At 36.5% G+C, this 19,915-nt stretch overlaps 4 protein-coding genes and 1 pseudogene across 4 annotated transcripts; 4 read left to right on the forward strand and 1 right to left on the reverse strand.

Annotated features, from left to right (window-relative positions):
* The first annotated feature begins 1,887 nt into the window (after positions 1-1,887).
* Positions 1,888-6,408, forward strand: LOC113361031 (probable prefoldin subunit 5). The gene is made up of 4 exons (XM_026604415.1): positions 1,888-2,165; positions 2,259-2,362; positions 3,104-3,181; positions 6,071-6,408. Exons 1-4 carry the CDS (start codon positions 2,009-2,011, stop codon positions 6,152-6,154), a joined length of 423 nt encoding a protein of 140 aa, XP_026460200.1. The 5' UTR covers positions 1,888-2,008; the 3' UTR covers positions 6,155-6,408.
* A 630-nt stretch (positions 6,409-7,038) lies between these two features.
* On the forward strand, positions 7,039-7,494 carry LOC113359170 (S-protein homolog 24-like). Its single transcript, XM_026602846.1, has one exon. It carries the CDS (start codon positions 7,039-7,041, stop codon positions 7,492-7,494), a length of 456 nt encoding a protein of 151 aa, XP_026458631.1.
* A 346-nt stretch (positions 7,495-7,840) lies between these two features.
* LOC113359172 lies at positions 7,841-8,957 on the reverse strand (annotated as a pseudogene).
* Positions 8,958-14,370: 5,413 nt separating this feature from the next.
* On the forward strand, positions 14,371-17,202 carry LOC113355593 (uncharacterized F-box/LRR-repeat protein C02F5.7-like). Its single transcript, XM_026598488.1, has 2 exons — positions 14,371-14,867; positions 15,961-17,202. The coding sequence occupies exons 1-2, from the start codon at positions 14,513-14,515 to the stop codon at positions 16,860-16,862; spliced, it is 1,257 nt and encodes a 418-aa protein (XP_026454273.1). The 5' UTR covers positions 14,371-14,512; the 3' UTR covers positions 16,863-17,202.
* Positions 17,203-17,966: 764 nt separating this feature from the next.
* On the forward strand, positions 17,967-19,510 carry LOC113355592 (basic 7S globulin-like). The gene has a single exon (XM_026598487.1). It carries the CDS (start codon positions 18,007-18,009, stop codon positions 19,324-19,326), a length of 1,320 nt encoding a protein of 439 aa, XP_026454272.1. The 5' UTR covers positions 17,967-18,006; the 3' UTR covers positions 19,327-19,510.
* The last annotated feature ends 405 nt before the right edge of the window (positions 19,511-19,915 follow it).

Genomic DNA, 19,915 nt, shown 5'->3' on the forward strand with positions numbered 1-19,915 from the left:
GATTGTTTGGTTGATATGATCTGGTATTTTCTTTGTTGCAAAGAATTCCTGAACCATAGAAATTATGTCATCGCCCAAAAGACTCCACTGAGAAAGATAGAACCCAACAGGGAAACCGTCTAAACCCGGAGAGCTCCATCTTGACATGGTTTTTCAAGTGTTATAAATTTCTTCTTTAGTTGGCTTCACCATTAGCATCTCATTATCCACAGGAGAAACTATTGACCGAATAAGATCAAAAGACATATCTTGTAACTGCGGATTAGTGGTAGTGGATATAAAAGAGAAATGATCCTTAAGAAGGTTAGCTATATCTTCTCTTTTATGATACCATTTACTATTAGAATCCCTAAGAGCAGATATGTTATTTATCGATCTTCTTCTGTTGGCCTTAGAGTGAAAATATGTCGTGTTATTGTCAGCATCTCTAATCCAATTATCCCTCGATTTTTGCTGCCAGAATTCATACTCAATCTTTTCTCATTTACTTAGACTATCAACTGCATTCTGAATTTGGGAGCTGATGTTGTCACTATGTGGAAGAGATTGAAGATGAGTTAGCTGATTTTTATAGAATTTGATATGATCTCTAATGTTTCCAAATTCCCCTCTATTCCATTTGGCTAAGTCCTTCCTTGTTTTGTTCAATCTATCTGAAAATGAAGTATTATTGGGTAAAGATCTCTAAGAATTGTTGATTAACTCACCACAAGAAGAATCTGTGAGCTAACATTTATAAAATTTCCAAGAGAAACTAGGTTTATGACAGTTTGTTTCCGTGAGAAGTAATATTTGACAGTGATCTGAGGCTCTAAATGGAAGGTGATATAACTTTGAATTGGGAAACTCCATCTGCCATAAAGCATTATGAAGAGCCATATCAATCCTTCTTCTTTTATATCCCTTTCCATTTAACTTATTAGACCAAGTGTAATTAGAGCCAATGAAACCCAAATCCATTAACCCAGAGGAATCAATGATTTTGGTGACCCAATTATCAATGAGAATATTATTTGAGGTTTGGCCCTTATTATTGAGATGAACATTGAGATCTCCAAAAACCACTCAGGGTTGAAAAACATTTTCACTGAGATCTTGTAGAAAATCCCATTGTAATTTCTTCATATCTACATGAGTAGACCCATAAACACAAGATAATAACCATTCTTGTTTTGAGGGATTGGACTGAATTAAAGCGTGGATCATATTATCTTTACTACAGACTAGTTAGTTTAGTTTAGTTACTGTGTTTTCCACTTATGTACACAATTATGGTGGTTCTATATCATATTCGAATGTTTATCTAAACTTTAGTGACGGTTTTTGGTTATTAATAATTTGGGTTTTAAGATCAACAGAGGATGATGTCCAACGACAAAAACTTAAAAATAGTTGTCTTTAGCGATGAAATCTTCAACGAAAACTTCATCATTAATTTATCCGGCGACTGTATCTTCATCATTTTTTTACTACGGAATCGTCATCCCTAGCTGCATGAGATTTAAGCAAATCACTCCTATATATTTGGGGAGCACATCTTTAATCGGATCTTATTCATACTTATATTTGTCTTATTTCAGTAATCTTTCTTGTTCTCTTGTCAGATTTCTCGGTATTGTACTTTTACATTATGATCTTATTTCTTTGTAATATTCTTTTATTTTCGATTTTAAAATTCATTGTCACGGGGAAGAATTACCATTAGTGTGAAAAGGTTCCTTAATTATCAAAATTAAAAAAAAATGGAAATCTACCGGTGAAAAAGAAAAGAAAAAGGAAGCGATGCCTACATGCAGCAGGATCGGACTCCAGTTTACAAGACTGCTCTCTACCACTGAGCTATACGGGCTCTCGATATCACAAACAAAGGCCCATATAGGTTTCTAAGCAATTTCTGGAAGAAGAGAGGGGCAAAGCTCAGTATTTTTGCAGCAGAGTTTTGAATCATCATCATACAAACCATTGTAGAAGAACAAGTGAGGGTGGAAACTAGGGCAAATCTGAGAAAATGGAGAAGTTGAGCTTAGAACAGCTGAAAGGACTTAAAGAACAATCTGATCTTGAAGTTAATCTTCTTCAAGACAGTTTGAATAACATTAGAACTGCTACTACTCGTCTTGAAATCGCTTCTACTGCTCTTCATGATCTCTCTCTTCGTCCTCAAGGTTTACCCTTCTTCTCTCCTTTTCTTTTCTTTATTCAATATTGACTGATTATCACTTAGTTAATATTGATTGATTGTTGGATTATTATAACAGGTAAGAAAATGTTAGTGCCTCTTACTGCATCTCTATATGTCCCTGGAACACTTGATGATGCTAATAAAGTCCTTGTTGATGTTGGCACTGGATACTTCATTGAGGTAGGTTTTCTGCCCAAATTTCAATGTTAATTGATAAATTGGATTAAGTTTTATTAGATTTTGGGGTTCTTATTAGGTTATTAGGGTTTTGTTATCTTCAGTGTAGGCGTAATCCATGTCACATTTGTATGGAAGACTCTTTGTGGAAATATTGGTAGACTCTGATTGATTTTTATTTGGGAGTATACTGTGTACTGGTTTCTATTTATTATGAGAAACTACAATGAGTTTACATGGCTTAGATTTTTGGTGTGTTTTTTTGCGAGAATATTTATCACAATGGCACTGCAATGTGTGTAAATGAGTAGGTGCTGGTTTCTATTTATGAGTTTACATGGCTTAGGTTTTTGGTGCAGTTTTTTGCGAGAATATTTATCCCAATGGCACTACAGTGTGTGTAAACGAGTTGAATGAATGAATTTGAGCTTTTTGTCAATTTAAGAAACTTGTTAAGTAAAGATATCCCACAAAACGCTACTATATGTGTACAAAGCAGATGAGACCTGCCTGATATATGTGTGCTTGCACAGTTTTATTGGTATTTTTCAGAAACTATGTTTTGTTGAGTGATGTGTAACGATTTGGACTGGAATGAAACATTATATTTATCTTTGTTTCCAGTCTTTATCTTTTGATATGTAGAAAGCAGATGATAACTGCCTGATATATGTGTGCTTGCACATTTTACTGGTATTTTTCAGAAACTGACAGTCATGATTTTGTTTTTTGTGCTTGGATCAGAAAACAATGGCTGAAGGCATAGATTATTGTGAACGAAAAATCAACTTACTGAAATCAAACTATGAGCAGCTTATTGAGGTACATTTTGAGTAACCATAAGTGTTATTTATGTCTTTTGGCATGTTCTTCCTCAGTATATTGTTGTTGGGCTGTTTTATGTTGTGGATGATTTGTTTGAAATATGACTTTTATGTTGAGTTAATGAATCAACCCAATTACCCAAATAGAAGATACACTGATTATAAGCACATGTGCATTTCTAGATATACAAACTTGAATTTGAAAACTTAGGTGCAAAGTGAATTAGGCTAGGATGGAAATTCATCTCGGTGATTTAGTGTGTGGCTGCATGTCCAGCCTTCAAAAAATCCAAGGTTCTGAATTGCTCCCAACAAACTGGAAAAAGATAGGTGCTGTCACTGAAGACATGAGCCTAAACCTTTGGTGGTGTACTAAATACTGTATAAATAAAGGCCATCGATATAGAACTTCTTGACATTGTGTTTGGAATCTGGATGGACTTTCGCTTTTTGCTTCTTGTAGAAATAGAAGCACTTCTCAGAAGTTAAAATTCTAGAGAAGAGAGAAGTTTGTTTGTTTATCTCCAACTTTACCAGAACAAAACGATCAATCTATAACCAGCATCCTTTCTATGTTTTGATTAGAGTCAAGTATTCTACAAAGTTTCTATAATTCTTCTGTATTGTTCATAATGTACCAAGATATGCCTGAGATAACTTTTATTTTGGTTTTGACGAGTAGTGTTCCAAGGCTTGTCAAAACATAAGTTATGAGCTGACATGTGTTTTATATTAGTTGATCAAGCATGAATATTTGTTTTGGTTTTAAAACTACTATCACCAATAACGTTACATTAAATTTCTGAACATGTGACTTAGTAGCATAATAATGATTCCGTCACTAGCATGCTTGGGAAGTTGATAAAAGGCCGCAAAAGAGATCATCTGAATCACAAAAGGGATCATCTGAATCAGTGTCGCACATAAATCAGTGTACTTGGTTGTTTGTTTTTTTCTTCTTTCCGACTAGTTAAAAATAGAAACGAAGCTAATACGTAAACATGCAGTCAATGTAATTGGGATCTGTATACTACACATTGATGGATACATAAACTGTATATGAAGTACTACTCCCGAACACGGAACTGATCAGTAAGTAACGGATAAAGTACTTCCCCCAAATATGTAACGCATGTGTTCACGTCCACCGGTTTACTTTATTATGCCGAAACAACAAAGTAGACATTAGGAACGACGTTGTCGCTCAGTCTGTTCAGTGGTTTCCTATTCCAAAAGTAGACAATAGTGGTCAATTTCAATTCATATACTACCATGTTCCACCATAGCATTTTTGCTGCCTAAATGTATTCTGCTATGTAACTAAAACATCAAATTCCAAGTACTAGGTATCTCTTTCGTCCCAGGTGTTGCTAAAATTGCATACATGAGACACAAGTGTGATTAAATTCTAAGAAAGGAAGGATAATATCAAACAACAAAAGAAACCTAGACATAAACTTTCTCCTGAATCTCTTCATCCTCTTTTTCTTTCTCAGTATTTTCCTTCTTCGTGACTTCGTCTCATCTTGTTTAACAGAAATACTACTGCTCTGACATTCTTAGTGTAATAATTAAAGTCAGCTAAAGGTTATTATTATTGTGCAAAAGCTGTGGAGGTTACTCGTTAGTGTTCTATTTTGATTTAGTGGTTATCCGATGGAAATGAAGTTAATTTGTTTGGCTGTTTGTTTGTAATTGAAGTGATTATAGAAAAACAAACATAAGAATTTGACTTACAATAAGACAGGGTGGACTAAATTTTAAAACATAGTGGGCTAAATTGCTGGACCAGGTGGGCTAAATGGCACAAAGTGCTTCAGCGATAGGTAATTTAGCTTTTGTGGTGGACAGGGGCGGAAGCACAGGTTGACTAAACCTGGCTGTAGCCCCCCTAAATTTTCAGAAATCCTGACCATGAAATTTAGCGCAATTTGTGTCATTTAGTCCACCAGGTCTAGCAATTTAGCGCACTATGTTTTTAAATTTAGTCCACCCAGTTTTCGTCCAAGTCAAATTCTTCTGTTTGTGTTCTAAATTTCTTATATAATCACTTCAATTACCATCAAATTAACTTTCAATTTCTATCAGATAACCACTAAATCAAATAATTCGCACAACAATAACAAGCTTTAGCTGACCTTAATTATTAAATTAAGAATGTCAGAGTGGTAGTTTTTCTGTTTAACAAGATGAGACAAAGAAGAAAAATATTGAGAAAGAATAAGAGGCGGAAGAGATTCAAGAGAAAGTTTGTGTTTAGGTTTCCTGCGTTTTTTACTTTTGTACATGGATATAAAATAATACCCTAAGATTACCCTTCCTTGGTTTGTAGTTGTCTACTTTTGTACGCAGTTTACGTACACGGATAGCTAGTCTGTGTAACATGGTAGTATATAATTTAGTTCAGTCCCTCATTCCATATAATGGTTTGTAATTGTCTACTCTTGTATGCAGTTTACGTACACAGATCGATGTGTAGTGTACAGTCCAAAATTACATAAATTGCATATTCAACTGTTGCGCATAGTGCAATTCCCAATTTCAGTTTCGCTTTTCTACCTTAACGATTCAATAAAACCACTAGATATCCATTTAGGTGCGACAGAATAATTTTTTTAGCACCCCTCATTTCAAAAACCTGGTTCCACCACTGGTGGTGGAGGTGGGGGGTGGCTGGGTGGCTGGTTCCGCTACAGCCAGGATTACCCAACCTGTGGCTCCGCCCCTGATCTGAATAGTGCAATCTTTATTTTAAATCTTTTTGTATTGTTTCTGCTAGAACTCCACATTTCAGAATACTAAGCTATGCTGGATTTCTGACATCTCATATTGCTTTTGCTCTATCATACATACCCATATCTTATTATTACTTGTACATCAAATGCAGGTTGCATCCAAGAAAAAAGCCATAGCAGATGAAGCTACCGCACACCTGCAAGCGAAAATGAGGCAACCAGCTCCTACACCATAGGGCATGGGAGTCCTAGAAATGGGAGCCTTTAGCAGTGTTCTGATTGAAATTTTTCTGTAGTCATTTTCTATTGGTCTTTAATGTTTGATGAAAATGTAACGCGAGTTTTGAAATGAAAAATGTCTGGTTTGAACTGCAGCTGTGTGAGCTGGGTTCTTGTGGTTTTTCTTCTCTCCAGATATCTGTAATCTGTAAAATTCAGATTGAAACATGAAACATTTTGTTTAGTCGTTCATTGACCTGATCACATTTTATACAGAGCTGGCAAACATATATCTGTATATCTGTAGCTCCCATAAATGCCACCCAATTGTATATGTCAAATGCCCAGGTGTACAAAAAAGTGGAAGCAACTTTCTCAAAAGTTTTGACTCCAAAAAAAATATTTTTTACCCTTCAGTGGGAATGATACTTTGCATGATTTAAATCTTAATATGGCAAGGCCTGTAGCTATGGCGCACGGTTCTTTGGCTCAATGCTGCATAATGTGTTCCTAATCGTGGTGGCCAGGAGCAGCGGACATTCCAATGAGGTGGTAAGCATCCAATGCGCACATCATGCGCATGCTAGGCATCCGGTTCTTATTTCATTAATTGCTGTATCTTTTTTTTCAATTTGCGAATCTGAAATGAATCTCCTGCCATAAAAGAAATATGTCAGAATCACACAGAAGGATCTTCTTACTGCTATTAACGCTTACCATATATGTATTCTTGCAAGTTCATGCCCTGCACCTTTTCAATCTTTTCGACCTTGGTTCCGTAGGAGCAAGTCAGAAAGATTGAAAAATAGAACCATCTGATTTGATTCGTTCTCAATAGCCATGAGATGATCATCTATATATGAACCCTTAAACCAAGCAAAAATCACATTTAACAAGCAACATGACGAGAAAGATCAGTGCTACAGGTGCATACCTAATGGCAGCGGTGATGTTTGCCGTCTTTGTTAGTGAATGTGCATCCGATAACCATTCAAATGTAATTTTCGAAAAAGTTCGTTTGTCTGTGTCTAACGACATATATGACGGGATCAGTCTAAACATTCACTGCAAATCCAGAGACGATGATTTAGGCGAGCATGAATTAGCACATGGTGAGAATTTCCAATGGAAGTTTAGAATTAATATTCTTGATTCAACACTGTTCTGGTGCAATATGTGGTGGAATGACGTAAATGGAAGACTAATTAAAGGCAGCTATGTTATATACGAGGCAAAAAGAGAATGGAACCGGTGCGAGAATGAATGCAATTTTTCTGTTGATTCATTTGGCATCTCTGAATACATGCTAAGCACTAAGAAGTACCAAGAGGTGTATCAATGGCCCCTTCAACCTTGAAGAATTGAAGAGATTTTCAATATGGTGGATTTATGCGTCTTAAATTTTGCAAAAAAAAAAAAAAGATAGTAAAAAAATAATCATAATAATAAATGAATCTTAATTTTTTTTATTTTTTTTAATGTTTATTCATCTGCATTGTGATTTTTCGATTTTCTGCGCAACACACTGATACAGAAGGTGTAGATTCACGCAACAGTGCGTGAATAAGGAATATCTGCATGCACTAGCAAGGGCTATTCGCGCAGTACGCGTGCCAAAGCAAGTGCAACATATAATACAATCATCCTTAACTTCTATACTGGCTAGCTTTGTTAAATTAGATGCTAGAACACAAAAAACTGTATCAAGGATTGACGAACCCGCAATCACGCCGGACCTCTCCGTCCGTTCCAATCTTCACTCCAACGCTACCCAGCTTGATCATTGCAGAGACAAAATTACTAAAGAAAAACTCTTCATTCTTTGCCATGGATAACACGTACTTACGGGTAAATGAATCTGTGAAAAGCTTCTGATCAGTCTCCAGCAAGCCTAACCCCTTTCTAAGGTTATTATAATACGCATTGTCGAATTTAAAAGGAGTAGAAATATCATTGAAGGAAACAACATTAGGGTCTAATATGTGATTATTAGGACATGGCACTCTAAGGGATAGCGCATAATCTTTGTTCATAGATGGATCAATGTCAAATGTCTTGTTGTAAGTGTAAATCCTGCTCATGTATTCTTTACAATGTGATAAACCTATTGTGTGTGCACCCGATAAGGCTACCATGTCCATAACTGTTAGTCCCTTCGACTCGAAGAGATTGATAAGTTGAGTGATGGTTTGATTCACTTCAGGAAGGTTGTTTCCTACTCTTGAAGCCTTTGAATAAAGTCCATCTCTTCTCCCTTTCTGTACTTCCCATCTTGGACCTCCAACCTGCAACAGATAGAATCCGTAACCTCTCGAACTTCTTTGCAAACGATAAATTGAATGAAGGTTTTTGTTACGTGCTTACCAAATTAACCAAGTCTCTAGTGTCAATGGCCATGACATCTGCACAAGAAACAATACCAGGACATTGCAACTCCAATGCCCTCTTGGCTCTGAAGAACACATCGAATCCATCTCCAGGCAATGATAAGTTTATCTCTGCATCTCTCTCGGCTTTGTTTGTGCTGCTAGATGCTATCAAAACCGACGCGTCACAACCCTAGTCATATAAACAAATTACAAGGTAAAAATGCACATAAGAGAAAAATCAAATGAATGTAATGCAACATAATTACCAGAGAAGAAAAAAGTACTACCTCGACGAAACAGTCATGGAAGAAGAGTTGAGAGCACCAGCAGCAGTAGTTGGGGCTTCTAAAAGTTTCTGAGAGACTACATTGTGAACTATCCTCTCGACGTTTGGGCAGCTCCTATTGTGAAAATCATAGCTTAGTAGATGATTTTCATTTGCTCTAGACATTTTTCTAGTAGGTGTCGTTTCCACATCTCCTGATGATGATGAAATGCATTGAACCAACAAAATCCACAACAAGAGCATTTCTGGTGAAAAAAGAAAAACTTGCAAATCCTGCTTGGTGGCCATGGAAATATGAAAATAGTATCTCTCACTCTCTTTAGTTCTGCAACTAAATTCAACTGGTTGGAATTAGTTCAGTACTGAGCTTTTGCATCAAACATATTCCGGTGCCGGTGACGATTCCGGAAGTTGCTGAAGAAAGCTTCTGGATAAGAAAATGTGTTGTACCTATTTAAGCATAAGTTGAAACAATGTGAATGAACAGGATGAGTAGTTAGTTACCGTCACTCAAAAACACTTCAACATGTAAATTTTGTTTTGTTAAAATGTAGTTTCTAGTTGTGTTTTTAATGTTCTGGAAAAAAATAGAGCCCACGGGGTTAAATTGACAGAGCTCTTACAGTGGACTGCTACAGTACAGCCAGTGAAAATATATTTTTTTTTTCCCGTGACCTTATTATTGCCAATCCATATCTCAGAAAAAATCTCGCGTCTAAAATCGTGCAGTAATTTTAGGTTTACCTTCTCCTTTCCAAAAATTCCACCATTTTTTTTTATAGAAGTGAGAGGAGCTATGAAGTTTTTTCAATATGAGATCTATAATCTATATCCCTATCAAGTTTTGGTAACCATGAGTAACCAGGTGATCCCTCCGATTCCCTTCCCGATTCAGATTCAAAAAATTCAAAACCTAAACTTTCCCTCTAGTGGCACCCGTGATTTACGTAGTCGATTTATGTAGTCAGCAAGACAGAGCGAGTCGCATGCATTGCCGGCTAAACAGAATAAAATTTTCAACATCCTTGGAATATTTTCGTCTTCTTTTTATGAAATAAAATATCCTAAGTATCTATCACCCTAAAATAATAAGAATAAATCCAACTCTAAGGATTAAAAACCTCACTATCGTCTTATCTCTGAAATCCTAAACCCTAAAAAAAAACCTTACCTTTGTGCAAACTAATGGAGGCAAACAATACTAGCAAAAACCTTCAAGACATCACTGAAAGAATGGAAGTTATAACCATAAGGAAAAATAGAGGTGCTATTAGGTCTAGCAAGACTTTGGGTGAAGTTGTTGAAGCCTGGGCTAACAGTTTAATAGGTAAGCTTATGACTGATGAGGATGAGGTTGAAACATCACAAGTTAAGGATGAACTGGATTTACTATGGAAGAAATACAAGAAAAGAGAATTAATGGTGGTGGGAAAGTATATGTACGTCTTCAAGTTCAACTCTCAAAAGGATATTAAGGAGTTTATCAAAAAATCTCTCTGGAATGTTTTGAAAAGCTTATTGGATTTACAAGAATATACTACTGCTGTGGCATACAAGGATTATGTCTTCACGATGCAGGCTTGGAATGTTCACTTCAAAGGATTACTTCTGGAACATCATCATGAAGTCGTGATTAATGAAGCAATAGCAGATTTGGGAAAGAAAATCTCTACAGACCCTAAAAACTGCTGACCACGTGGGAGCAATATGATCACTGCACGCATTGAGATGGATCTCAAAAAACCATTGAAAAGAGGTGATTGGTGGAACACTAATTCAGGAGAGCCAACATGAATCATATATCACTGGGTTAAACAACCCCATAATATTTGTAATCAATGCTATATGATTGACCATGATGACAATACTTGTGAAGCAGTGGCTGAAATTCTGCGTGAGCGGTCCATGACTCAAGAGGAATATGAAGAACATTGTTCTGCAAAGAATCAAGTTACGGAGAAGGTGGCTGAAGCTGAAGTTGAAGCTGAAGAACAGGATAATGACTATGTCCATGTTGAGAATGAGCAAGTCACAGAAGCTGAGGATTCTAGACACACTAAGAGATCTAGCAACCAACCAATCCAAACTAATTGTTCAAACCCTTCGATATTAGGTCCCATTCTGGTTACTCATGGAGGGAACAACCCCGATTATGCTTCAACAAGCACTCAAGATGATCCTATGGACACAGTGGATAGTGGTACAAAGAATACCAACACTCCTAGCACATAGCTGAATGACATGCACATATAGGGGGACCATGCAACTCCGGTAAATACTTTCTTTCTTTCTTATTGTGTTTGCAAATATTTTGATTCTTATTCAAGTCTGGTTTTTTTACATATTTTAATCTTACGATTTAGTTGTGGTTTTACTTTTTTGCATACTAGTGACCAGTTTACAAACATGAGAGTCATAGCATGGAACTGTCAAGGTTTTTCTAATAAAAAAACTAGAGATCACCTTAGAGATCTTATGCATAAATACGATCCAGATATCATTTTTTTATCAGAGGCCAAGATAGGAGAAGATAAAATGAGAAAGTTTATTAGATCATATAAGTTTCAAAACTGTAAACTGATTCCTTCTAGGGGTTTAGCTGGAGGTTTAATCCTTCTATAGAAATATGGGTTTCATTTTAGTATTATCAATTCAGAATCTTGGATTATAAATTATTTGGTGCAGGATGATCCTAGTAGACCAGAATGGGTTCTTACTTGTATGTATGGGTCTCCATATCCTAACCACAAAGAAAAACAATGGACATATATCAAGGATTTAAGCCAGACTATTCAACAACCGTGGGTCATTATTGGTGACCTGAACTTGGTGTTTCCAAATGAAAGTAGAAAATACAATGGTTGTACTTCTTCTCATACTTCTTCAAGGGACTCTATTTTCATTGATTTAATTCATGAGGCGGGTCTGGAGGACATGGAATACACATGAAGATCATTTACTTGGTCTTCAAATGTTCATGGAACTGGCATTCGCAGGTCAAGACTTGACAGGGCCGTCACAAATGAAGATTTTGTTATTCATTTCCCAGGTGCAAAGTTTTTACATCTACCACAATTGGGGTCTTATCATTGCCCAATCATGTTGGATAATACTTCTTCAAACGGAGATAGAAAATGCAACTAGAAGTACTTCCAGTGTTATGATAAGGATGAGTCCCTAAAAAATGAGATTGTCTCAGCTTGGAACCATCAATTTAACAGATCATGTGCTTATCAATTCTCAAGACGACTTATTGTTACAAGGAAGTTTGTTTCAAAGTGGAATAGGGAGAAATTTGGAAACATCCAAAGAAATATTTTTCTTCTTCATCAACAGATGGAAGCCATTCAAGGTGATACTCAAGATGATAATTCTACTAACCAAGTACAACAACTAGAGAATCAAATTGAACATTGGCATCAAGTTCAAAATGATTATTGGGGGTAGAAAGCTAGGGATGAGTATTATTTGGAAAATGGATAGGAATACGAAGTACCACCATGCGAATGCAAATAAAAGGAGATCAAGGAATAATATAGTTGCTCTAAAAGATGGAAATGGGAATTGGTGTACGACAAGGGAAGACCTGGAGAAGTTACTCACAGATCACTATGGCTCGCTTCACACTACCAATTCACTAGTGAGAAATGAGCAAATCCTTCAATGTATTCCTCAGGTCATAACTGAATTAGATAATATAGAGCTCATAAAGATACCAGATGGTGCTGAAGTTCTCAGAGCTTTGAAAAGCATGAAATCTTGGAAGGCACCAGGACTTGATGGGTTTCCACCAGGATTCTTTAAAACCCATTGGGACATTATAGGTGCTGATGTGGTGGATACGGTGCAACAGTTCTTCCGTACAGGTTACATGCTGAAATGAGCACTTTTATAAACCATTTTCTGTTGTGCAATGTCAATAATTGATTTTTATGTGTGTATCGTGTAACCCGATTCTGGTTCTACCCGAATTGAACATGAGTATTAATATGATTTTACACAATTTCAAAACGAGTATGATTTTATATCCGATCTCAAAATGAGTATGAAATTTATATGCAAACTGAAATCGAGTACGAAATCATACTCATTTTCGGATCGAGTATGATTTTAATTATGTTTGATTTTTTTTCCAATCGGTTTTTTGTGTACATGTGTAAAAACCGATTTTGTTTTTTTTTTTATGAATTGAAAAAATCAACTCAAAATCGGTCTATGAGAGCATGAACATATACAAATTCTGGTTTGTTTTTCTAAAAAAAAAAAGATTTTTTTTTCATGTTTGATGATGAATCAAGATTAGTTGATTTCTAGTTTAATTTCACTAAATACAATTGATCATTTGATTAACACTAATTAATCAAGGGTAAATTAAGTATTATGTAAAATAGTTGGATAAGGGATTACTCTTTTTATCTTTTAATGATCCTTTTTTTGTCATGTAGTCATAGGCCCCAAATTAATTGGATAGGACCCAAACTAGCCGGGTAAAAAAAGACCAAACAACTATTTTCCCATTTTTTTTTACTGGAATAAACACAAAGTGGAATCTTATATTTTTGCCACTTGACCCTTGTTATCTTTAGTGCTAACCCCATTTTTCGTTGAAGGTTGTATTGGATATTTTCAACAAACCTTTAATTTGTAGGCGCTACAGCAGAGTTCGGTGATCGATATGATCGCTCAGATCGCGGGGTCTCGGGGGCACCCTCCAGAAGAGTGCGAGACAGCGTCTCGTAGGAACTTTTTCTATTTTAGAGTTTCGAATGACAATTAAAAAATGAAACAGAAACTTCGTTTCACAACAGATACATTGTTGAAAGAGATGCCTGTTGGAGATGAAGAGTTATCTTCAACATATGTTAAACTCTCTATAAATGTCATCCTAGTTTTCTTTCAAAACATCTCAACTCTCTCTGTTTTCTCTCTTATAAGCATCATCAGAAACCAACATGTGTGTTCTTGGTTGGATCAAGGTTATACAAGCTTTGAATCCAACATTGTTGTAGGGCTTCAAATATCCTGACGATAATATTCATTTGACGTATTTGTACTCGCCAATCTCATTGGGAAGGGTCGAATAATTGTCAAAAATAAAAATAAAATATTTTTATTAGAGCCTTAAACCCTAAGACAACTTTCTTTTCTTCACCGTGTTTAGCAACATTGCTAATAGGAGGTACCAAATTAAGTGCGGGTGTACCAAAACTATAATAAGACAAAACAGATTTTCATATAGGACAAAACAGTTTTTGCCTTGACTTGGTACATTCCCACTAAACCTGACACCCCATTAGCAGCCTTGATGTTTAGTGTCAATTTTCCAACAGTTGTCCAGGCATAGGTGTTGCAAGTAGTTTGGTTTGGTATATGGCATGCTTTTGGCATGGTGAGATTTGTAGTGTGCCAACTCATAAGTTGGTGGTGCAATAATCAATCAACAATCACATTTAGCATCTTGGCTACCCCTTTAGCATCTTGGCTCACAACAGATTGTTTAAGATTTTGACACATCATCAATAAGCACCAAAAACGGGTAAACATAGAAAATGTTAAAAGTAATAGCCTTTGTACTATTATCTCAGAAGTGGTTGTCCCTTTGTACTTGTCATTTCAGAGCAGAACTCATCAGTATAGAAAGACATTGAGTTTAGGGTTCAGTAGATAGATAGAGCAAACCAGAGAGAAAGAGAGAGAGGTAACTATCTTGGATCATTCTAATGTCAAAACTCAATGAAGAAATCATCTGCAAGGGGGTTTGTATAAATGAAACCCTAACAGATGATGAATTAAGATCAATCCTATCAAAATTAGACAACTATAAAGATAAAGAAGGTTTTGGATTAGTATGTAAGAAATGGTTAGATTTACAGAGTACAGAAAGGAGGAAGCTTTGTGCAAGAGCAGGTCCACTTATGCTTAAGAAAATGGCTGCTAGATTCTCAAGGATTGTGGACTTAGATCTCTCTCAATCACTTTCTCGTTCGTTTTATCCTGGGGTTACTGATTCTGATCTCTCTGTTGTTTCTAATGGGTTTACTTCTTTACAAACGCTTCATCTTAACAACTGTAAAGGTTTGGTTTTTATACTTCTTCTTCCCCCTTTTGATTTCGAATTACAAATTGAACTCATAATCAGTATTAAATTAGTTCTTAGAATGTTAGTTTAGCTGGAAAATTGATTGCTTTATGAGTTTCTAAGCCTGGGTTTTCTAGAATTTCATCTTAATTGCTCAATGAATTGTTTGAAATTAGAATGTTAGTTGAGCAGGAAAGTTGATTGCTTTATAAGTTTCTAAGTCTGGGTTTTCAAAAATTCATCTTAATTGCTTAATGAATTTTTTGAAAGTAGTTCTTAGAATCATAGTTGAGCTGAAAAGTTTGTAGCTTTATGGAGTTTTTAACTCGGGGTTATCGAAATTTCATATTGGGTTCTTCATTTTAGTCTCTGGAATTTGATTGCTGGATTATGCATTCTTTGAAACCCTTGAAGCATTGAATTGTGATGGGGAAATGTATAATTTGGCGAAAAGATAAAATTATTTGCTCAAGTGATTCAATTATCACTGACAAGAATCTTCAACAGATTGAGTGTTTTCTAAATGATGCCATGACTCTGTCCTAGTCAATGAACTGGTTGGTGCTCTACCAAACCAATAATTTATAATTCAAATGTCGGTTCATTCAAGTTTTATCGATTAGCTTGCTTAGTTTTATGAAAGTTGTTGCTTGTGAACAACTTTTTTATTCTGTTCCAACTAAGTATAGAAATTTGGTAGGTATATGAGGTTAATGTCTGAGGCAACATTGTTTTGTTGGTTGTTATGTGATTTTCATTCGTCCAGGATAAGTATAAGTTTTCTCTTCTTTTCTGTTTGTGTTACTTTCCATTTAGCTTTATGAAGTGCTGGGATGTAAATGATAAATTTCCTAGTTGTGGAAAGGTGTTTTACTTTTACCCTTTCTCCTAGCAGTGCGTTATTAACCAATGTGTCCCACTTGTTCTTTAGTCCGTAGTCCGCTTGTTTTACCCTAAGTCTCTGCAGATCACCACCCTATCAATATAGGGCAGTTGTTGGTTTTGATAAATCTTTTACATTTTGTCATGCTTAGCCTAGTTTTTTATTCTGGGATTGTTGCACGCTTGTGGCGTACTTTTGTTTTACAGGTATTACAGATAAGGGATTGGTGGAACTTGGAAAGGGACTTCCACGTCTACAGTCGTTAGATATATCCTACTGCAGAAGGCTAACAGACAAGGGATTAACTGCCATAGCAGAGGGATGTCCCAATTTGAGAAACTTGCATCTTGTTGGTTGCAGATTCATTACTGACGAAACGTTAATAGCACTTTCGAAGAATTGCCGTTATCTTGAGGCATTGGCATTGCAAGGATGTATCAACATAACAGACACGGGGCTTTCATCTCTTGTTGGTAAATGCCGTAAGATAAAGTTCTTGGATGTCAGTAAGTGCACTAATGTTGGTGATGCTGGGATTTTGAGTGTATCGGAAGCATGTTCTTCTCTTACAACGTTAAAGTTATTGGATTGCCTTAAAGCTGGAGATGATTCCATTTACTCATTGGCTCGTTCATGCAAGAATCTAGAGACTCTTGTCATAGGTGGCTGCCGTAACGTCTCTGATGAATCGATAAAGTCATTGGTCTTCTCATGTAATCACAAACTAAAATTTCTGCGGATGGATTGGTGCTCGAGTATTTCTGATTCCGCCTTGAGCTGCATCTTATCTCTCTGCAAAAACCTCGAAGCTCTTGATATCGGGTGTTGTGAGGAGGTAACTGACAGGGCTTTTCAGGACTTGGCAAGCAGTGGATCCGAGTCAAGTTTGAAGATATTAAGGATTAGTAGCTGTCCAAAGATTACTGTTTTCGGAATAACGAAGCTCTTGGAATCATGTAAAACTCTTGAATATCTGGACGTAAGGTCATGTCCACACATTACGGAGTGGGACTGTGATCAGGCAGGGTTGCTTTTTCCTGCATACTGTAAAGTAAACTTCACTGGAAGCCTATCAGGATCAGATGCGTTAATCGATATGTTTGTTTGAACGCAAACAACATTACACAAGATCTTGTGGGATGAACAAGCAGAGCTCTCGGCAGTGAAGCAATCAAATAACAGGTGTGTGATTGAATCTCAAAGTGTTAAATGTTTATAGTGCCGGAATAGTCTGTAAGTTATGCTTAAGTTTGTTGCCATGTCTTGTCCATTGATTTGTTAATTGGAAAAACTTTCTCCCCTTGTGTGTAACGAGTCTCAAAAAGCTTAGAACTGTGTTAATAATACTTATTCACGAACGACGACTTTACGTCATCATTATCATTTGACGATGTTTCCATTTGATTTGTTAGTCGTTATCTTTTAAATGGATAGATTTTGGATTGGAAGTCTTTGAAATTCTTCTTATCATTCTTTTATTGTACCCTGATTCCTTATTCATAAAAGCCCCTAAAATTTCAAATGCACAGTGGATTTAGTTATTTAAAATTATTCCATGATACTAACTCGCCAAATTGAAAAGAATTTGTAGGAAATATAGATGCACCAAATGTACAGCACAATTTCATCAGGGTAATCTCTATAAATCGCATTTTGTCGAATTGTAGTGCATAATTTAGGACGTGCATCCCATCAAGTTTGGCTTCCTACGTGGATTAGTATATCCTCATCTCAGTATTGCAATTTGTCCGTCATCTAATGGAAAACGGCAGTCTAAGATCATTCATTTGAAAACAACCGCAAAATTTGATTTTACTACTGCGGCAATAAAAACTACTACTGCAAAATTTCATTCTTCCACGAAACTGTCTAGTCTGATGGTACTAAAATCCACTCGATATTAACTAGACAACCCATATCCTATCCGTTTTATCTGTGACACTTGATAGCGGCCATAGTAAAATGGTTGCGTTTTAAATTCAGTAGGCACCACTCAAAAACAGGGTGTGATTATTTGGTCATCAAACACGGTGTCATGGTCAATGAAGAAAGTCTGGTCAAACTTGTCTCTTATAAAAATAAATAAATAATTGATTTGATTTTGGATAATGTTTAAATAATTGACATGACTATAGCCATCAGCGTTGAACCCTGATTTCTAAGATGTTTGCATTCAATAATCAACCACACACGCCTATATATACTCCATCTTCATATAAAATTATCATTACCACCATTTCTTCCTTCTAACCATGGCTTCATCTCTAGTTCAATCCTTTCTTCTTTTCTCAACTTTGGTATTCTTAACCTTTTCTTCTCTGTCGAGCTCACAGCCTACTTCATTCAGACCAAAGGCACTTGTCCTTCCAATCACCAAAGATGCATCTACACTTCAATATCTAACTCAGATCAAACAAAGAACACCTCTAGTCCCCATCGACGTAGTCGTTGATCTTGGCGGTCAGTTCCTATGGGTCGATTGCGAACAAGGTTATACATCATCAACATACAAACCTGCTCGTTGTGGATCAGCACAATGCTCGCTAGCAAGTAAATCGCCTACTTGTGGAACATGCTTCTCTCCGCCCAGACCAGGATGCAATAACAACACTTGCGGTCTTTTCCCTGGGAATACCATCACTGACACTTCCACAACTGGTGAACTTGCTTCAGATGTTGTATCTGTGCAGTCGACAGACGGTTCAAACCCCGGAGCTAGTGTCACGGTGAAACAGTTTATATTCAATTGTGCACCAACTTCTCTGTTGGATGGACTTGCTAAGGGTGTTAAAGGAATGGCTGGTTTTGGTCGTGAAAAAATCGGGCTACCGTCGCAATTTTCAGCTGCTTTCAGCTTTCCTAGAAAATTTGCCATGTGCTTATCATCTGGAAAGGGTGTCATGATTTTTGGTGATGGTCCTTATGTGCTGCAACCAGAAAAGGAAATATCAGGTTCACTTCAATACACTCCTCTATTAATCAATCCAGTCAGTACTGCAGGAGCATTCTCACAGGGTGAGAAGTCAGTTGAGTATTTCATCGGAGTAAAATCGATTAGAATCGACGAAAAAGAGGTCCCGGTTAATAAGAATTTACTGTCAATCACTACGGATGGTGTTGGAGGAACCAAGATTAGCACTGTTAATCCTTACACAGTCATGGAAACATCAATTTACAAGGCTGTTGTTGATGCTTTTACTAAGGAAGCTGCAGCTAGGAATATTTCCCGGGTTGCAGCAGTAGCACCTTTCAAAACATGTTTTAGTAGAAAGAATGTGCTAAGTACTAGACTTGGGTATGGTGTGCCAACTATCGAACTTGTGTTGCAAAATGAGAAAACTATCTGGAGGATTTTCGGAGCTAATTCAATGGTGCAAGTTAACGACAATGTTTTGTGTTTAGGATTTGTTGACGGAGGCGCAAATCCGAGAACGTCTATTGTTCTTGGTGGGTATCAGTTGGAAGACAATCTTATACAGTTTGACATTGCAAGATCAAGACTTGGGTTCAGTTCATTACTTTATGGCAGGCAAACTACTTGCTCAAACTTCGATTTCACCACTAAGCCTTAATCATCACGGTTTGAATTGAATTGACCGCAGCCGTATTAGAGTTTGTACTACTATAGTTTGTGATTTTTTTAGTTTATATGTTTGATGTGATTGAATGAGAATAATGGTTGTGGTTACGTTACAAATTAAAATAAATACTTAAAAATTGTACTGTAAATATTCATTTTACTACTGACAATGTAACCTCAAGGCTGGTCGCAACTAGCACTTGCACATGCACACCTTCTGCGGTTAGCCACCCATCGGTACAAGGCTCACCTTCGACCCACAAACTACACTACTGAATTTGACGTCGCAATTTCAATTCCTTCCGCGGACCATTTTGAAATATTGCCTTTTCCTGCCTTTAAGATCACAATGCAAGAAGGCAGATATTAAGCCACGAATTCAACAGTAGATCTCTCCGCAACAGCAGAGCAGAACTCAGTTCTTGATCTTCAGGATATGCTTCATAGTGAGGTTGTTCTTCTTAAATGTTTCCCAAACATATTCTGCTAATCCCTGTTGGTACCTCACTGTTAGAAATTGAATCAGGTAAAATTTGTTAGATTTCTTTGTACGTGACATGTTTGCAGAAATGCCTGAAACA

The sequence above is a fragment of the Papaver somniferum genome, chromosome 3, assembly GCF_003573695.1.
Source record: "Papaver somniferum cultivar HN1 chromosome 3, ASM357369v1, whole genome shotgun sequence".
NCBI lineage: Eukaryota > Viridiplantae > Streptophyta > Magnoliopsida > Ranunculales > Papaveraceae > Papaver > Papaver somniferum.

Excerpts from the sequence above, each read along its gene's own strand:
- LOC113361031 (XM_026604415.1), top strand. The coding sequence starts at position 2,009 with ATGGAGAAGTTGAGCTTAGAACAGCTGAAAGGACTTAAAGAACAATCT. Across the intron at positions 2,363-3,103 it reads GCACTGGATACTTCATTGAG|AAAACAATGGCTGAAGGCAT; the intron begins GTAGGTTTTCTG and ends TGCTTGGATCAG. Across the intron at positions 3,182-6,070 it reads ACTATGAGCAGCTTATTGAG|GTTGCATCCAAGAAAAAAGC; the intron begins GTACATTTTGAG and ends CATCAAATGCAG.
- LOC113359170 (XM_026602846.1), top strand. The coding sequence starts at position 7,039 with ATGACGAGAAAGATCAGTGCTACAGGTGCATACCTAATGGCAGCGGTG.
- LOC113355593 (XM_026598488.1), top strand. The coding sequence starts at position 14,513 with ATGTCAAAACTCAATGAAGAAATCATCTGCAAGGGGGTTTGTATAAAT. Across the intron at positions 14,868-15,960 it reads TCATCTTAACAACTGTAAAG|GTATTACAGATAAGGGATTG; the intron begins GTTTGGTTTTTA and ends TTTGTTTTACAG.
- LOC113355592 (XM_026598487.1), top strand. The coding sequence starts at position 18,007 with ATGGCTTCATCTCTAGTTCAATCCTTTCTTCTTTTCTCAACTTTGGTA.